Below are 16339 nucleotides of genomic sequence, written 5' to 3'. Positions count from 1 at the left end.
TGTGCTCTCAATTACAGTGTAAAAGGCAGACTATAATTATCCCTATTTAACGGAGGTAGAGACTGAGCCGCAGAGCGATAGTGCTCTGCCCAAAGTCACCCACTTTTTGGAAGTCAGGATTTGAACTTCCAGCTGCTTACTAGATGTTGGGAGTGTGTTTCCACTTGGAAGCTGAGGAGTCAGATTCTGAGACAGAAAGCAGGGTGCTGTCCACAGGTAGTCACCCAGGTTGGTGACTGTTCCCTCCTGCTTTGGGTAAGAAGTGGGGGGCAAACAGGAGTCTGCCACCCTAGTGTTGAGGACGGGCTCTGCCTCAGACTCGCACTGGGACCCTGAGCAAGTCTCTTCCCTTTTCTGGGTCTCTGTTTCCCAGTTTGTAAAACGGGGCCACCAGTAAGTACCCCGCTGTGCTGAGGGCAGGAAGGGAGGCGGCCCCAGCCACGCTAGCGAGGGCGGCGCCAAGTTGCTGGTGCCCTCTCCCCGGCACAGGGCGTGCAACGAGCGGGCGCTGTGGTCCTGGCGTTCCGCCCCCTCCCCCCCTTCAACCTCTTGGTCGGTCGCAAAGGCCCCGGAAGCCTGGCTGCCCCGCCCCCGTGCCCGCTGGAGCCCCGCCCGCCTTCCGACGGGGGTGCGGCTCCAGGAAACGGCGCGCTCCCTATACAGTGCCACAGCCACCCGACTCGCCCCAGACGACCCCGACGACTCAGCCAGACCACCAGGCAGGCCCCAAAGGCAGCAGTGGGGACAGCGGCTCCACTGGTGCCCGAGCCTCGGACACCATCGCACAGACGGGGCGGGCAGCACGGCTGGGAACTTGGGAGGCCATGGGGACTTGGGCGGGGCCAGCAGCCGTGGGCCAGCGGGAGCCCCGAGTCTGAGGAGCAGTAGGGCTGCGGGGCGGCAGGGGCCATGACCTCGGTGTGGAAGCGCCTGCAGCGCGTAGGCAAGCGGGCGGCCAAGTTCCAGTTTGTGGCCTGTTACCACGAGCTGGTGGTGGAGTGCACCAAGAAATGGTGAGTGGAAGGAGGCCTCGGGGACCCCAGACTGGCTGAGACCCCATCAGGCCTTTGGAGCCTGAGAGAAACCTGTCCCCAGCCCAGTGGCTAAAGTGGCCCCTGTCCCAGCTTGGGCCCTCATGTCCCAGGCACAGAGACCCCAAGGGGGACCTTGCAACTGGTGAGCCCCTCTAGAGTTGGGGGTTGTGGAAGCTTTGGGGGAGTGAGGTTAGAACTTCCGGGCCTGAGAATCTGTCTGCCCACACTTTCCTCAGCTGTGCGCAGGGCCGAGGGGAAGAAAGGCCTCATGTTTTTGGCCAGAGGGATGATTCAGGGTGGCGTGGGGAGACGGAGAAAGTTTTGAGGTGTGCTGGCAGCCAGGCTGGGGCGGAAACCTTCATGGACCTTAGTCCAGCTCAGAACAAGGATGCTGTGGCCCTCCTCCCCTGCCCACTTGTTAAAGCAGAGGACAACGCCCTCCTTCAGCCAGACTGGGCTCCGGGAGGTTGGATTCATCTCCACAATGTCCTTAAAAGGGGAAACTGAGCACCAGGAGGGATAAGGAGGGAGACAGGAGTGTCTTAAAGGGGCCTGAGGGCCTAGGAGGTTGTGGGTCTGGGAAGTGAGGGCCTGGAGAGGGCAAGGTGGGGTGGGGGGAGAGATGGGGCGGGTACGGGACCTGGCCTGGACTGCCAAAGGGCCCAGGGGCGTCATTCTCCTGTCCCCACCGCAGCTGCCTAGGCCCCTGCGTCACACCCTAAATATATGTGCTCACTGGTGTCAGCTTCCCTTGGCTGGATTAGGGCACAGCTGTGGGGATCTTACCCGCCAAGCGGGGATAAATTTAGGCTCCCAAGAGAAAGGGCTGCTGGGGCAGGAAGGGACCTTGGGTCCAATGGGAGGCCAGTGGAAGGAGGCTGGGGTCCCTTGGGTAGCTGCCGTATTCCTGTTCTTGACTCGGACAGCCAGAGGGCCAGTCGGTCCTTTAGGTGAGGCCCAGAGAGTGCAGCGGTTGGCTGGGGTAACACAGCACAGGGCCGATACCTGAACTCAGGCCTCTGGCTTCTACCTTCTGTCCCAGCACCCTGGGTAGGGTCCGTAGATGCTGGGCATGGTCCTGGAGAACAGGCCAAGGGTGTGGGCATTGTCAACACGTGTGAGTCACAAGGGACAGTCAGGGCTTCCTGGGCTTCTAAGCCTGGAGCGCAGGTTAGGAAGCTGCCCCTGCCTAGGTCGCAGCTTCCCAGGAGGGCGAGCCCAGCCTGAGTCAGGCTGCTTGGCCAGGCTCCGCCCCCCTAGGCACCCCTTGCCACTTCCCCTTTCTGGGAAGGCCCCCATGGATACCCTTGCTCAGCCATTGCCTGCATTTTGGGGCTGGGGAAGGAGCCTGGCTCCAGGCCAGAGACCCTTAGGGTCAGCTGTGTGACCTTGCCTGGCCCCCAGTCTCTCTGGGCTCAGCATCCTCAGGAGTTGAGAGAGAGCCATTTATCTTGTCTCAGACTCCAGAAGGGCAGGGAAGTGGGTGAACCCAGGAGTCCTGGCATGGGACTGGTACAGGCAAAGAGGGCTCTTGGACTGCCCTCAGCCATACCCACCCCCTGGGCAGCAGCAGTGGGACACCAGGACCCAAAAAGACCTTCTCCCTCCAAGGCCTAGCCATGTGTCAGCTCTGTCTCGTACTGGGCCCCGCACAGGTGACCCTCCTCAATTTGTCTGTCTCCTCACATCTCTGCCTCTCTTCTGACTGTCCCTGCATATGCTGTGCAGCTTAGATATAACCTGGGAGTCTCCCTTGATGCCCCTCGTGGGAGCCAGTGTCGCTGCAAAGCTAGGCCAGGGCTCTGGGTTTGAGAGGTGGGGAGCATGGCTGGCTCTCCGGGGCCCTGGCCCAGTAAAGGACTGAGCTTGGAAGACCCTGGGAGGGCGTCTGCCTGTCCGGCTGCCTCCCACCCTCTGCCCCCCACTCTGACCCTGGGACTCCCACACTTACCATTCCTCATAACCTGGAGACCCCTCCAGACCCTTACACAGCCCATCCCTCCCTGATGCGGGCCTCCACTCCCACATCCCACCTCAAGGAGGCCCTAGAGGCTCCCTCCCGTCTCCCCGAAGTCAGCTTGTTCATTCCTTTTTCTTCTTGATTGGTCCTGTTTCCCCACCCCTGCTGCCCGCAGCCCTGGGAGGGTCTCGCTTCTGCCTTGCTCTGCCCTGCCCCCTGATGAGATTGGGTGCGTAGGAGGCAGTCCACAGACAGCTGTGACTCGAGGGACATCTTGTACCCTGCGCTGTGTCTCTTGCAGGGCTCTTGCTGTCTTTCTCTGCATCTCTCTGTCTCTGTGTGCCTGCCTCTTGGTTCATCTCCTTCTCCCTGTCTTTCTTCATAATCCCTGCTGACCCACCCTGGGCCTTTGCCCTTCTGCTCTGGGCCGCACCCTGCCTCCGCAGCCCCACCTTGCTCCCTGTGGCTGCAGATAAGGGGTTGTCCATTCCCTCTCCTGGGGGAGGGGGTTTGGGGCAGAGGGGAGACCCTGGAGATGGAGAGGCTGGGCAGCCTGAGAAGTCCCCTGTCTTCGCCCCCCCCCCCCCCGCCCCAACCCAGGCAACCGGATAAGCTGACGGTGGTGTGGACCCGGCGGAACCGACGCATCTGCTCCAAGGTGGGGGAGATGTTAACTAGGGTGGGGCCAGGGAGGGGGCCTGGGCAAAGCTGGTGAGGGCTAGTAGGGTCATGGAGTCAGGTTCAGATCAGAATCCACAGGATGGAGGGAAAGATGTGGTCAAGGTCGGAGACAGGGGCCAAAGGGGAGGGGAGAGTTAAGGCTGGGGGCATTCAGACCGCTCCTTGTAGGCCCACAGCTGGCAGCCGGGCATCCAGAACCCATACCGGGGCACCGTGGTGTGGATGGTACCTGAGAACGTGGACATCTCCGTGACCCTGTACAGGGTGAGTTTCTAGCCCCCCTACAGAGAAGGGAGTGGGCTGGTGATTACAGCCCCAGGGGACTGCTGCAGTCCCCTGCTGGGCTCTCAGTCCAGCCAGGAAAGAACAGAGTAGCGAACCAAGAATCACATCAGGGGTCTACTCAGCGTGAGTGGCCCAGGGGTCTCCTCAGAGGTTGAGTTTAGCAGCCATGTGCAGTGGAAGAGATAGCTGGGACCCGGGGAAGCTGGGAAGGGTCCCAGGCAGGATGGACCGGCATGTGTGAAGGCCCCAACCAAGCACCTCCTGAGCCAGCACAGGCTCTTCCTGTCCCTGCACTGCCCCTGCCCCACCAGGCCCCGTACTCACCAGTGCCCCCTGTTCCCAGGACCCCCACGTGGACCAGTATGAAGCCAAAGAGTGGACATTTGTTATTGAGAATGTGAGTGGCTGGGGTGGTCTGGGGTCTGGGGCCATGGAGACTCTGGGACAGCACTGGTGCTCATTCTCCCGGCCTGTCCCCTCTCCCCTCACCCACAGGAGTCCAAAGGGCAGCGGAAGGTGCTGGCCTCGGCTGAGGTGGACCTGGCCCGCCATGCGGGGCCCGTGCCTGCCCAGGCTCCTCTGCGGCTGCGGATGAAGGCCAAGTCGGTGAAGGTGGTGCATGCGGAGCTGAGCCTCACCCTCTCGGGTGTGCTGCTGCGAGAGGGCCGTGCCACGTGAGTGCCTGCCTGCCCTCCTTGGCCCTGGTCCACAGCCTTCGACCCCAGCCCTCACCCCTGACGTCTGACCCCCCAGGGACGATGACATGCAGAGTCTTGCGAGCCTTATGAGCGTGAAGCCTAGTGACGTGGGCAACTTGGATGACTTTGCTGAGAGTGACGAGGAGGAGGCTAATGGTCCAGGGGCCCCTGAGGCACGGGCTCGTGCTCCCCAGCCAGGTGGGCTCACAGCCTGCCATGGACTGAGACCCCCAAGACCCAGGGCGGTGGGGGCGGGCTCTGTAGAAGCCCCTGGCTGTGTTGGGGCCAAGGCCAGCTTGCGCACACCCAGTGATGGGAGCTCACTGTTGCCCAGCCGCCCTGCAGCCCTCTCTGTGCAGACTCAGCCCCTGGTCCCTCGGTGGCCTGGGTCCCTTAGCCAAGTCCCGCATGATGCATTACAGCGCCCCCTCGTGGCCCCTTCCTCTTCCCAGAGTGGGGGCCTGCCCAGCTTAGTGTCTGCCCTACGACGACGGCGGCGGCACCAAAAGTGCACAGAGGGGCTGCAGCGCAGTCCTGCCACCGCTGCCACCCCCGCTTGTGCCGTCACTGGTTTCCTCATCCCGCCCTTCAGCTTCTTAAGGCTTTTATTCTGTCTTTCCTTCTGGTTCCCTCTTTTTCTCTGCATTCGTGGGCCTGTCTCTTCTCGCAGGCAGGGGCGGTGCCCTGAGGCCGGGGGAGCTCCCAGGTAGGCCCAGTGTTGTAGGTGGAGGGAGGGGGTCAGACCTTCAGGGCTCTGCCCTGGCCTCACCCTGTGCCCCCAAACCCTTCTCCAGATCCCTCTCGGGAGCTGAAGACACTTCGTGAAGAGGAGGACGAGGTCCGAGTTACTCGGCCCCAGCAGGCGGGTGAGGCCCAGGCCGGGCTGGGCGGGGCCTGGCTGTCCATTCGCAGGGCCCGGGCCTCACGCCTGCCCCTCCTTCTTCCCTAGCTGCCAGCCCTGCTAGTGCTGAGGACACCAGACCGGCCCCTGTGAGTGCCCCTGCGCCCCCAGCCAGGGCCTCCCGGGGACAAGGGTCAGCACCTGCTACTGTAGTCGGGGGCCAGGTGGGGCCTGAAGCCCCAAGGCCCCCTGGAACCCCACTGGAGACAGGGTGAGCTTTGGGACCAGCCCCACGCTCCCTGCCCTGCCCACGTTGGGAAGCTGCAGACCCCCTATCAGCCTGCCTTTCCGGTGCCCCAGCACCCGAATGGTGGGGGTCGGGCTGAGAGTGGGGCAACAAGTGGCTCCCCCAGTACTTCCTGCTGCTCTCTCCGCAGGTCCTCAAGACACCCAGGCCAGGATTTGGCCCCCGTCCCGGCACCTCGGCTCCGGAAAGGCTCTGATGCCCCCTGGCCCTCAGTCCCCCAAGGGGAGGAGGAGGCCCCCAAAGCCTCAGGGGCTCCCCTAGCAGGAGTGGGTTCTGCTGGGGAGATCCAGGTCCAGGCAAGCCCTCAGGAAGGAACAGAGGCCCAGAGAGCCAGGCCAAGCCCAGGCATTGAGGACAGAGGCTGCAGAAACTCTTTGGGGGGACAGAAAGCCGAGGTTGAGGAAGGTGCCCTTGGGAACAGGACAGAGGCAAGTGGGGTGGACACTGAGCAGGCGTCAGGAGTCACAGGAGTGAACACTCAGAGGTCAGAGGTCAGAGCTGGGGAGGCTGAACTAAATTCAGAAGTTACTCAAGTGGATGCTGAGCAGAGGTCAAAGGTGAAACCTGTGGACACTGAAACACCAGGAGCTACAGAGGTGATATCTGAGGCAGGGTTCCAGGGAGCTCCTGGGGCTCCTCTGAGGGGCCCTCAGGAGAGGACAGGGGTCAGGCCTGGGGATGAGGCTCCTACTGTGCAGAGCTCACCCTCAGCAGAGCCTGCAGAGCACTGTGGGCATTTCAGCAACTCCCAGGGAGCCAGGGCTGCTGCAGGCCAGGAGAGAGAGGGTGCAGAGGTGAGGGGTGGGGCCTCTGGAGTTAGAGGGACGGGCCTGGAGCAGGGCCCCTCTGTTGGAGCAGCAAGCACCAGGCCCCAGGTGAGCAGGTACCAGGAAGCTCCACCCACAGCGGACCAGGGGACGATGTCTAGGGATCTGGGGCTCTGGAAGGCAGAAACTGGGGACTTGAGGGTCCTGGGAACAGAGACGAGAGTGGCAGAGTCAGAAGTTTGGGGGACCCGAGAGACAGAAGCAGAGGGCTCAGGGTTCCCGAAGGTAGAGACTGGAACAGGGAAAGCTGAAATACTTGAGGCCCACGAGGCAGAGGCAGTGAGACCAGGGCTCCTGGAAACAGAAGCTGCTGGGATGGCAGAGCCCGAGAAACTAGAGACCCAGCAGACAGTGGCTGGGGCTTCGGGAGTTCCAGAGACCAAGTCTAGGATGGCAGAGGCTGAGACACTGGGGACTCAGGAAATAAAGGGGGACTCAGGAGCACTGAGGATAGAAGCTGAGATAGCAGAACCTGTAATAATGGGGGCCCAGGAGACAGAGGTAGAAGGTTTGGGGGTGCCAATGATAGAGGCTGGGAGGGCAGAGACTAAGATATTGGAGACCCAGGAGACAGAGGTGGGGGGTTCCAGGGTCTTAGCAATAAAGTCTGAGCTATCAGGGACCCGGGAAACAGAGTTAGGGGGTTCTGAGGTTCCGGGGTTTGAGTCTGGGACAGCAGAGGTGGAGACATTGGGGACCGAGGAGGAAACAGCTGAGGGTCCAGGGGCCCCAGGGATGCAGACTGAGATGGCAGGGACCCCGGAGACAAAGGTGGAACGTTCAGGGGTCTTGGGGCTGGAGGTTGAAATGGCAGAGGCTAAGAAACTGGGGACTCAACCTACAGAAACTGCAGTTTTGGAGGTTGAGAAGGCTAAGATCTCAGGGGTCCTGGAGGCAGAGACTGGGTTCCGGGGGAGCCTCGCAAATGAGGCGTTCAAGGCCCCACTTCCTAAGCGTGGAGTTTTAGGGCCCCAGGGAGCAGAGGCAGACACTTCTGTTTTGAGGGTCCAGGAGGTGCAAGCTGAGGCTCTGGAAATTTCAGAGGCCAAGTCTGGGGTTTGGGGGGCCTGTGAGGCAGACATGGAGGGTTTAAGTCTTCCAGAGAACCAATCTGGTATTTTTGAGGCCCAGGAAGCAGAGGCTGGGGTCTTGGGAACCGAGAAGGGGGAAGAAGCTGAGGCCAGCCTGACTGAGGCGCAGGTGGCCAGCGGGGCAGAGGCTGGGGTGCCCAGGCGCTCAGGGGCCTCTCCCCCAGAGGAGTCTGAAGAGGACAGGAGGCTGCCGGGCAGCCAGGTAGGGGTGGGGGCCGCCGCGGGCCCAGTCTTCTGCTTCCCGCTAACCTGGGGCTGAGCTAACGGCGGCTCTGCATGGACCCACCTGGTCGACTGGGGTGGGGTGGGACAGGGGCTCAGCTTCAAGGAGCCCCCTCACCCCTTCCTCTCAGGATGTCCTGGCTCCCCCATCCTGTCTTCCCTGGGCTGCATGGAGTGGGACATCCCTAAGCTGATTTTCTGGGCTGACCTTGAGGCATGGCTGCTGATGTCCTCCGATCTTGCCTGGGGGGGTCACTGAACTTTTAGTTGCCTTTGGTAGATGACTCAGGAGCTCAAAACCCTTTGCCTGGCTCTGAGGCTCTGGCCAGTGGTCTCTGGTGACTCCTGTGAACCCAGAGCTGGGGTGGTTTTATGCCCAAGGGCAGAGGGCCCAGGTTCACATTTCTCACATCATCCCTGTGTCCCCAGGCCCTGCCCGCCCTGGTCAGCTCCAGCCAGTCCCTACTGGAGTGGTGCCAGGAAGTCACCGCTGGCTACCGTGGCGTTCGAATTACCAACTTCACTACATCTTGGCGCAACGGATTAGCCTTCTGTGCCATCCTGCACCGATTCTATCCAGACAAGATGTGAGCAGCTTGGGGGGGGGTGGGAATGAACTGGGGAACCTGCCAGGAGGGCCCCGTGAGCCCAGCCTCTGACGGGAGCTCTCTCCACAGAGACTTCGCCGCCCTTAACCCGCTCAACATCAAACAGAACAACAAGCAGGTGAGCTGGGGGGGAGCAGTGCCTGGAGACGGGGATCTAGAACCAGGCCTGGGTCCAAGGTGTGGGTCCACCCGTCTGTCGGAAGGAGCCCGGGCTGGTGGGCCCCGGCTGTGGCTTTGGGAAGTTCTGCCACTTTTTATGCTGTTGGTCTTTAATTGTTCATTTTCCTTAGTTTATTTATTTATTTTTTTAAGTTTATTCCCACTGAAAGCCATCCTTTTGCTGAGTAACATGCAGCCCTACATTTCCTCCCATAGGAGGATGAAGGCGTTGCCAGGCCAACCCTGTCCTGCAGTCTTGGGGACCCTCATCAGTCCAGGGGGGTCCGTAGTGTTGCTGGGTAGCAGCTGGGTGACACTGCTGACCCCAGGCACACCACTCCTAGGCCTTCGATGGCTTTGCGGCCCTGGGCGTGTCACGGCTGTTGGAACCCGCAGACATGGTGCTGCTGTCGGTGCCGGACAAGCTCATTGTCATGACGTACCTGTGCCAGATCCGCGCCTTCTGCACCGGACAAGAGCTGCAGCTGGTGCAGCTGGAGGGCGGCGGTGGTGCCGGCACCTATCGCGTGGCCAGCACCTCGTCCAGCCCTCCCACAGACCTGGACACCAGTGGCCTGGCACAGCGGCTGCGCAAGCACCAGGTCGAGGAGACCAAGGAGGCCGAGAGCTGCGAGCATGGGGCGGCCTCCAAGGCAGCCTCTCAGGACCTCGGGGCCGAGGCTGCCCAGGAGGCACGCTCCACGGAGACCCCGGTCAACGGCACTGGAGCCAGAGCATTGGTGCCGCCTGCGGAGGGGCTGGTGAATGGGGCTGCAGCGCTAGGTGCAGGGGGAGGTGTGCGGTTGCGGCGGCCATCAGTGAATGGGGAGGTGGGGCCGGTGCCCCCGCCCCGCGCACATGGCTCCTTCTCCCACGTGCGCGACGCTGACCTGCTGAAGAAGAGACGCTCTAGGCTGCGGAATAGCAACTCCTTCTCAACAGAAGACCCCGATTCGGGGGGAGCTGCGGGAGGCGAGACCGCGGTGAGTGTGGTATAAGGGTCCTAGGGAGCAAAGGGGTGGGTCCCAAGTGCCGCCAAGGGCAGAGCTGGCATGGTGTGGGGACTCAGCTGGGCTTGGGGAGGCGATTTCTGACCAGAAGGCCCTGGGGAAGAGTTAAGCAAGGCCCACCAGGCCCGGAGAGGCTGTGGGAGCTGGGTCCTGGCCGTCGCCGCCAGCCTTGGGTGTACAAAGCATACTCCCGCCCCCCCCCCCCCGAGTCTGTGTGTTGTGGATGCCGTACATGGACCACTGAGTCCTGTGGACAAAAAGGGACGGCGCCCCGACCCTTGCCTGGACAGGCTTTTATTGGTTTCTAGTCACGTTACATCAAAGAAGGTCCTCGTTATTTCTAGATTTAGTTGATTTCTAGATTTAGTTTATAGATAACAAAAATGGAGAAAAAGTTGCAAATGCAAGGCCAGGATAAAAATGATTGATTTGGTTACCTTTCGTTCTTGGAACATCTTAGCACAGACTTGGGGAGTTGCTTCAGAGATGCACATTAAAGATCTGCAGTAGGGTGAGGGAGCTTTAGCAGAAGCAAGTCTCACAGCAGCCTGGGCACCATGCAGGCCTGATTCCTCACGGAAAGCTGATCTGCACACCTGGCTCCTGTGTGCCAATCGTGACCCCCATTCCCCCAGTCAGGGGCTGTGGTAGCAAATTCCCAGAAGGCCCCAGCTTGTCAGCACCCTGCACAGCACTCTGTACGGACTGTAAATTGGGCTGGGGTTTTTCTGCCCCTGCCTGGGTGGCCAGGGGTCACCCAGCAGCTATTGCTACCCTGGAAGTTGGGGGCAAGGTTTCTGTACTCAAGGGGACCAGCCAGAGCCTCCCAACCCCAAGATTCTCTGACTTGGGTCTGAAAGTCCAGATGCGGGAGACCAGTTTCCTCTTTTCTGCGGTAATGGGAGGTCGGAGATCGGAGGCCCAGCTGGACATCCTGTCCACCCCATCCCCTGCAGGTCTCAGATCGAAGGCTGCCAGGGTGTCATGTGGTCATTGAAAATCTTAAAGGGGAGATGGTCCCAGAGAGGGCAGGGGTTTGCGCGATGACTCAGAGCCACTGAAGTCCAGGCCATGGCTTTCCGCCGCGGTCCACCACTTACAGCATCCTGCCTGCGACAGCAGGAGCAGCTGCCGGGCTACTCCACGCCTTCAGCTGCCTGGGGATGGCTCCTGAGCTAAGGAGAGCAGGGTGTAAACTGGGAAAGGCTTTCTGGAAGAAGCAGCCACTTGAGCCAGGCCGATAGAACCGGCAGGTGGTTTCCCAGGGGAAGAGCGGGAGGGGAGGTTCTAAAGTGGGAGGATCTGTACAAGCAAAAATGTGGCAGCGGGAAATCTCCGGTCTCATGTAGCGAACTGCCAGGCGTCTCCGGTCGGGTCCACAGGTGGGGGTGAAGCCAGCCTGGGGAGCCAGGACCTCGAGGGCAGGCTCAGAGGCTCAGCATGGAGACTGTGATGGGAGGCAGGGCAGGCCTCAAAGACCCTGTAGGAGTTTGGACAGATGGGAATCGGAGGGACACGGTCACCCCGGCTGGCCTTTGGCCTCCGGACACAGCCTTGTTAAAGTGTCAGTGGCTCTTTGAATATCAAACAGGAGGCTCCTGGGCCCAAGTTCCAGCGTCTCGTCCATCTAAGCCAGGACCCCCTCAGCCTTGTCCCACCCACAGGAGATACTCGACCAGTGGGACTGGAGTTGACTTCTCCTTGGCCACTCCCACCCCCCATGCCCCATGTGTGTGGTGGAAGGATGTCGGGCCCAGCCTCACCCTCGGACACTCCCAAAGTCCTGGAGTTGGGTGAAGTCAGGCACCTTGAAGCTGGGGTGGGGCTGAAGCAAAGCCATGAGGAGGGCAGTACGCCTCTGGTGCAATTCTGCAAGGCTCCCTGGAGGAGGGGCCATGCATAAGGGTGTAAAAGGGGAATTTGGGTCAGACATGAGGAAGTATGAGAATTCCCATCAGGGCTGGCGTAAGTGAGCTCAGCTGCTGCTGAGGTTGGGGTTTCTGCGATGTCCTGCCGCTGCCTGCCTGGTGGCTGAGCTCTTGCTCTGTGCCTGGCCTGCCCCTGCAACCCCTCCCTGACTCACTCCACTGCCTTTTCCAGGGATGAATGACTGTCCCATCTTGCAGATGAGAACATTGAGACTCAGGAAGGTGAACAAAGAGGCAAAGGGAGTGGATACAGATGTGAAGGCAGGCTCAGAGCCTGAACTCTTAAGTGGTACCCTCTTCTGGGCCCAGCACTGTGGACTGGCTGTGCGACCCTGGTAAAGCCACTTACTCTCTCTGCTGTTTTCCTGAAGATGAGAGGCAAAGGCATACAAGTTCTTTGCAAAGTAGCCTGGAGGTACTACTTCAGGGCTCTTGTTAAAAAGGAAGCTGCGTTTCCCCCAGACGCCTTTCTGGAGCCCCGCAGCACCAGGTTCCGGGGGCTGGGCTTTCTTCCCGTCTGACATTCAGGAACACAGAGAGGCAAGCTTGGAAACAGACCTTTTAGCCGAGACAGCCCTGGGCCCCTGGCCGGGCCCTGTGTCAGCTCATCAGCTCATCTCTGACTCTGTTTCCTCGCCTGTAAAGTGGGGGTGGTAGTTGCCCGGCCTCCCAGGGTTGTTGGAGGAATTAAATGAGCCAACACATGTACAGTGTCCAAAGTGAATGCTTCATCAATGCCAGCTATTATTTAGTAAGGTTAATGTTAAGTGTTCTGCTATGGACAGAAAGTGTTACTATGTTAATCAGTGTACCCTGAGTACCTTCTCTGGGCCCCACCCTGTCTTCAGGGGCTGCCTCTGGTTGGGCAGACGTGGTGACCCATAGCCACCATGGGGCGAGGGGTGGGGTCAGAGCTGTGATGGGGACAGCCGGCAGGCCATGGAAGGAACATCTGCCCAGCCCAGGGTTCAGGGGCTGCTTTAGGAGGCATGATGGTGACAGAGGGGGCAGAAAGCCCTATGGGAGCCCGAAGGGGCCTCTGGAGGAGGTGGAAATGAGCCAGATCATGAAGGTCAAGTTGGTGTACGGCAGACTCCAAGCTGAGGAAGCGGTTTGGGGAAGCGAAAGTCTACGGCTGTAGACAGCAGAGAGTGGTATCTGGGTGGGGTTCAAAGTGGTGGGAGTTGAGGCCAGAGCTTCCAATGGATCCCGACAGCAAGGCTGGGGTTGAGGTAGGTATGGTGGAGGTTTTAGGAAGACCCTTCAGTTGTGGCTTGAGGGTGGAGTCAGCTGGCAGGGCATGGGCAGTGGCTGGTGAGGCCACCAATGAACTAGGCCAAAGAGGATGGCACCTGAGCAAGGGGTGCCCAGGGCCACCTCTCAGAGAGGTGCAGCATGGGGTGGACAGTGGGTTGCTCAGTCCCTTTTCCCTGCTCGGTGACTAGAAAGGTGGCCAGAGCAGGAGCCATCAATGGGGCCTGGCTATCAGCTGAGCAGGGAGCCCCCAGGTCTGACAGCCCTGGGAAGTCACCAGGGGCAGGGCATATCACATCCCTCCCTTCCAGGCTAAAATTGGTAGTTTTGGCCAACCTGCCCGGTTCTGAGAGATTCGTGAAGTGGGAAAGGCTCCATGCATAGGGATTGATAACAAGAGAGCGCCCCCTTTTGGTCAGTAGGTGGAGGTACTAGCTCAGGATAGCTACCTCAGGCCAGCTCTGTGTCACTGTGTGGGGACCCTGGCCACGGTGAAGATGTCAGCACTAGGTGATGGGAGTCAGAGATGGCCTGAGGGAGCTCCATGGAGGAGGGGGAAAGAGGGGGAAGGAGAGGCCCCTTCACAGGCATTCATCCCTGACTCTCACCCAAGCCCTGTGAGGCCCCAGGAGCAAGGATGGTGAGACTCAGAGCGTGCCATTGGACTGCCCCAGGACCACGGGACTGGAGACGGTGAAGGCCGTGGCCTTCCTGGGAGGAGGCACTCTTCCTAGAGGGGGTGGGGGCTGGCTGCTGTGCGTGTAGGACGGCAGACAGCTCGGTGGGCTGGTGAGGTGTGAAATTGAGGACCCTGCCCTCTAAGAGCGAGGCTCTGGCTGGCCCCCAGGCGGGGATGTTGGGGAACCCCTCCAAGCCCTCACTGTCTCTTTCCTCCTCTGCAGGAAGGCCTGACCCCCACCCCCGGCCCACCCACAGCTACAGCCCCACCACAGCCTACTGGTGAGTAGTTTTGAAGGGATGGTGACCCGGCTCCGCTCAGGCTGCTCATAGATCCTGCGCTGGGGGACTCCTGGGGGCAGGTGTCAGTTGGAGGTGCCTTAGCCTGGTCTCTGTCTGCAGGTGGCAGTCCCCCATCAGAGGAGCCACCCCCAAGCCCAGGGGAGGAGGCTGGGCTGGTAAGGTGGCCTGAGGTGGGCGGAGCGGATGACTAGGCTCTTCCTAGGCAGGGCCAAGGCTGAACCCCCCTCCCTCCCCCACTTTTTACCCCAGCAACGGTTCCAGGACACAAGTCAGTACGTGTGTGCAGAGCTACAGGCCCTGGAACAGGAGCAGAGGCAGATCGATGGGCGGGCAGCTGAGGTGGAGACACAGCTGAGGAGCCTCATGGAATCAGGTGGGCCAGGCATCTAAAGTCCGCTCGCTAACACTTGCCCCCAGACCTGCCCAGTCCTGCAGCCCTTCCTGACCTTGGGAGGAGTTGGGAGGAGGCAAGACTGGGTTCACGTTCACGTTTACAGCTGGGTACACTGAGGCTCTGAGCAGGGAAGTAGCTTGCTGGAGGCATGGAGCTCTGGCTTCCGGGTGCCACAAGGGAGCAGGCCCCTTCCCCAGCCCCACTGGGTCAGTGGCAGGCCTGGTGACTGTCCAGGCCCGGTGCAGGTGCCGACAAGCTGCAGGAGGAGGTGCTGATCCAGGAGTGGTTCACGCTGGTCAACAAGAAGAACGCTCTCATCCGGAGGCAGGACCAGCTGCAGCTGCTGTGAGTGCGGCCCCTCGCTTGCTGTCTGGGCCGCCCCAGCCCTCCCTGGGCCCGCGGAGTGGAGAGCTCTGCTGCTTTGGTTGGAGGGACTCACTGCTCTCTTCTCTCAATGAAAATCTTTTTGAAGAATTGCTCAGCCATCTTAATTTTTTTCCTATCTAATTTCCTGTATGAAGTGTGTGTGTTCTTAAATGAGTGCCAGTTTTACTAATGAGAGAAAAATATGCAGACAGTTCTGGGCTGGGTGCCCCAGTCTGACCCTGTTCCTTTACAGTTAGGAAAAACGAGGCCTGGAGATCTTAGCTGGTTTCCTGTGTGGGGTCAGAAACCGCTGGTTGTAGTCCTGTGTGGTGGAGGTGGTTTATTTTGGATCATTTTTCAGAATAATTTTAAATACTTGCTTTATGAGTAATGTTCATGCAAATAATCCCACTGGGGTTGTTTTTATTTTTAAAAACGGGGTGGGGTTTGGGAGAAACTGTGAACATCCAGCAGATGGAACAAAAGAGGTGACTTATTCTGGGTTATAGCTCTGCCCTCAGCCCAGCTCTCCAGCAACTAACTGGTGGTGAGGCCAGGATGGGGGCCAGGGAGTGGTCAGCGCCCTGGGCTCTCACTTCCCCTCCCCCTCCCCTGAGCTGGCATCTTTGTCCCCCAGTATCGAGGAGCAGGACCTGGAAAGGAAGTTTGAACTGCTGAGTCGAGAGCTACGGGCCATGCTGGCCGTCGAAGGTGGGAAATGGGACCAGAGGGCCTGGGGCGGGGGACAGGGCAGCGGGTGGTGCCCGCCTGACCCACCGCCTCTTCCGCCCTCAGACTGGCTCAAAACCACGGCGCAGCAGCACCGAGAGCAGCTCCTGCTGGAGGAGCTGGTGTCGCTGGTGAACCAGCGCGACGAGCTGGTCCGGGACCTGGACCACAGGGAGCGGATGTGAGTGGGGCCTGTCGCTCCGGGAGCCGGAGCCCTGCGGGCGAGGGGGGAGGACTCCGAGAGCGCACTCCCAGGAGTGCGGGGTCAGGCCCACCGCTCGCTGACTCGAATCCTTCCATCGCAGCGCCCTGGAAGAGGACGAACGCCTGGAGCGCGGCCTGGAACAGCGACGACGTAAGCTGAGCCGGCAGCTGAGCAGGCGCGAAAGGTGTGCGCTGAGCTGAGGCTGCGCCACCGCTGCCGGTGTCAGCTTTTCTGTCGCTGCTTTCTGCGTGCGCTCCGGACGACCGAGCCCGGGCGACCGAGACCTCTTGGCTGCCGCAAGCGGCCTGTAGGGGCCACCGTCGCCCCTTTGATCAGGCGGGTAGGGCAGCCTTTCAGGCCCAATGGGGCAGGAGCAGCTGGGCGGCCGCGCCGTCGGGCCTTATTTATTTGTCCGTGAGTGCGTGTATGCATGTGTGTGTGTTCGTGGGGTTAGGGGTCCCCGGAGCGCTGCGCAGGACTCCTCCCGGAGGGCAGGGCCCGGGTGGCCAGCCCCAGGGGAGCAGGATGGGCGGGAACTGCCGCACCCACTCTCCTTCCCTTCCTTGTGAGGAATAAAGTTGGACAAGGCTACCCGCGGCGGCTCTTTCTCAGGACAGCTGGGGTTTCGGTAGATGGAGGGGTTGGTGTTCAGGCGGATAAGGTCTTTGATCCCAAAATGGACTGTGTGGGCCTTGAGGTTCCCAGATGCGCCCCAGAGGCAGGACCTCAGCCTTGGAAGGTTGATGGGGGTTTGGGCTG

General features: G+C 60.6%; 1 protein-coding gene across 7 annotated transcripts; it reads left to right on the top strand.

The window, feature by feature from the left end:
- Window positions 1-597: 597 nt before the first annotated feature.
- Window positions 598-16171, top strand: EHBP1L1 (EH domain binding protein 1 like 1). 7 transcript variants are annotated; one of them, XM_037146482.2, is made up of 21 exons: window positions 598-1013; window positions 3595-3652; window positions 3844-3939; window positions 4304-4357; window positions 4456-4634; window positions 4714-4856; window positions 5329-5364; window positions 5453-5524; window positions 5608-5770; window positions 5937-7926; window positions 8376-8533; window positions 8624-8672; window positions 9058-9474; window positions 9613-9696; window positions 13808-13865; window positions 13986-14041; window positions 14136-14259; window positions 14526-14625; window positions 15284-15357; window positions 15442-15556; window positions 15681-16171. In XM_037146482.2, exons 1-21 carry the CDS (start codon window positions 910-912, stop codon window positions 15778-15780), a joined length of 4230 nt encoding a protein of 1409 aa, XP_037002377.2. In that variant the 5' UTR covers window positions 598-909; the 3' UTR covers window positions 15781-16171. The 7 variants fall into 7 exon arrangements, with proteins under 7 accessions (XP_037002377.2, XP_037002375.2, XP_037002376.2 ...); XM_037146480.2 differs by having other exon boundaries at window positions 9058-9696; XM_053659120.1 differs by having other exon boundaries at window positions 601-1013; window positions 5608-5648; window positions 7765-7926; window positions 9058-9696.
- Window positions 16172-16339: the final 168 nt, after the last annotated feature.

This window comes from Artibeus jamaicensis, unplaced genomic scaffold (genome assembly GCF_021234435.1).
Source record: "Artibeus jamaicensis isolate MK-2021 breed Jamaican fruit bat unplaced genomic scaffold, CSHL_Jam_final scaffold_614, whole genome shotgun sequence".
NCBI lineage: Eukaryota > Metazoa > Chordata > Mammalia > Chiroptera > Phyllostomidae > Artibeus > Artibeus jamaicensis.
This window is presented reverse-complemented; position numbering and strand designations above follow the sequence as displayed.

Coding starts and splice junctions, on each gene's coding strand:
- EHBP1L1 (XM_037146480.2), top strand. CDS start 910: ATGACCTCGGTGTGGAAGCGCCTGCAGCGCGTAGGCAAGCGGGCGGCC. Junction 7,927..8,375: donor GGAGGCTGCCGGGCAGCCAG/GTAGGGGTGGGG, acceptor CTGTGTCCCCAG/GCCCTGCCCGCCCTGGTCAG. Junction 15,358..15,441: donor GGCCATGCTGGCCGTCGAAG/GTGGGAAATGGG, acceptor TTCCGCCCTCAG/ACTGGCTCAAAACCACGGCG.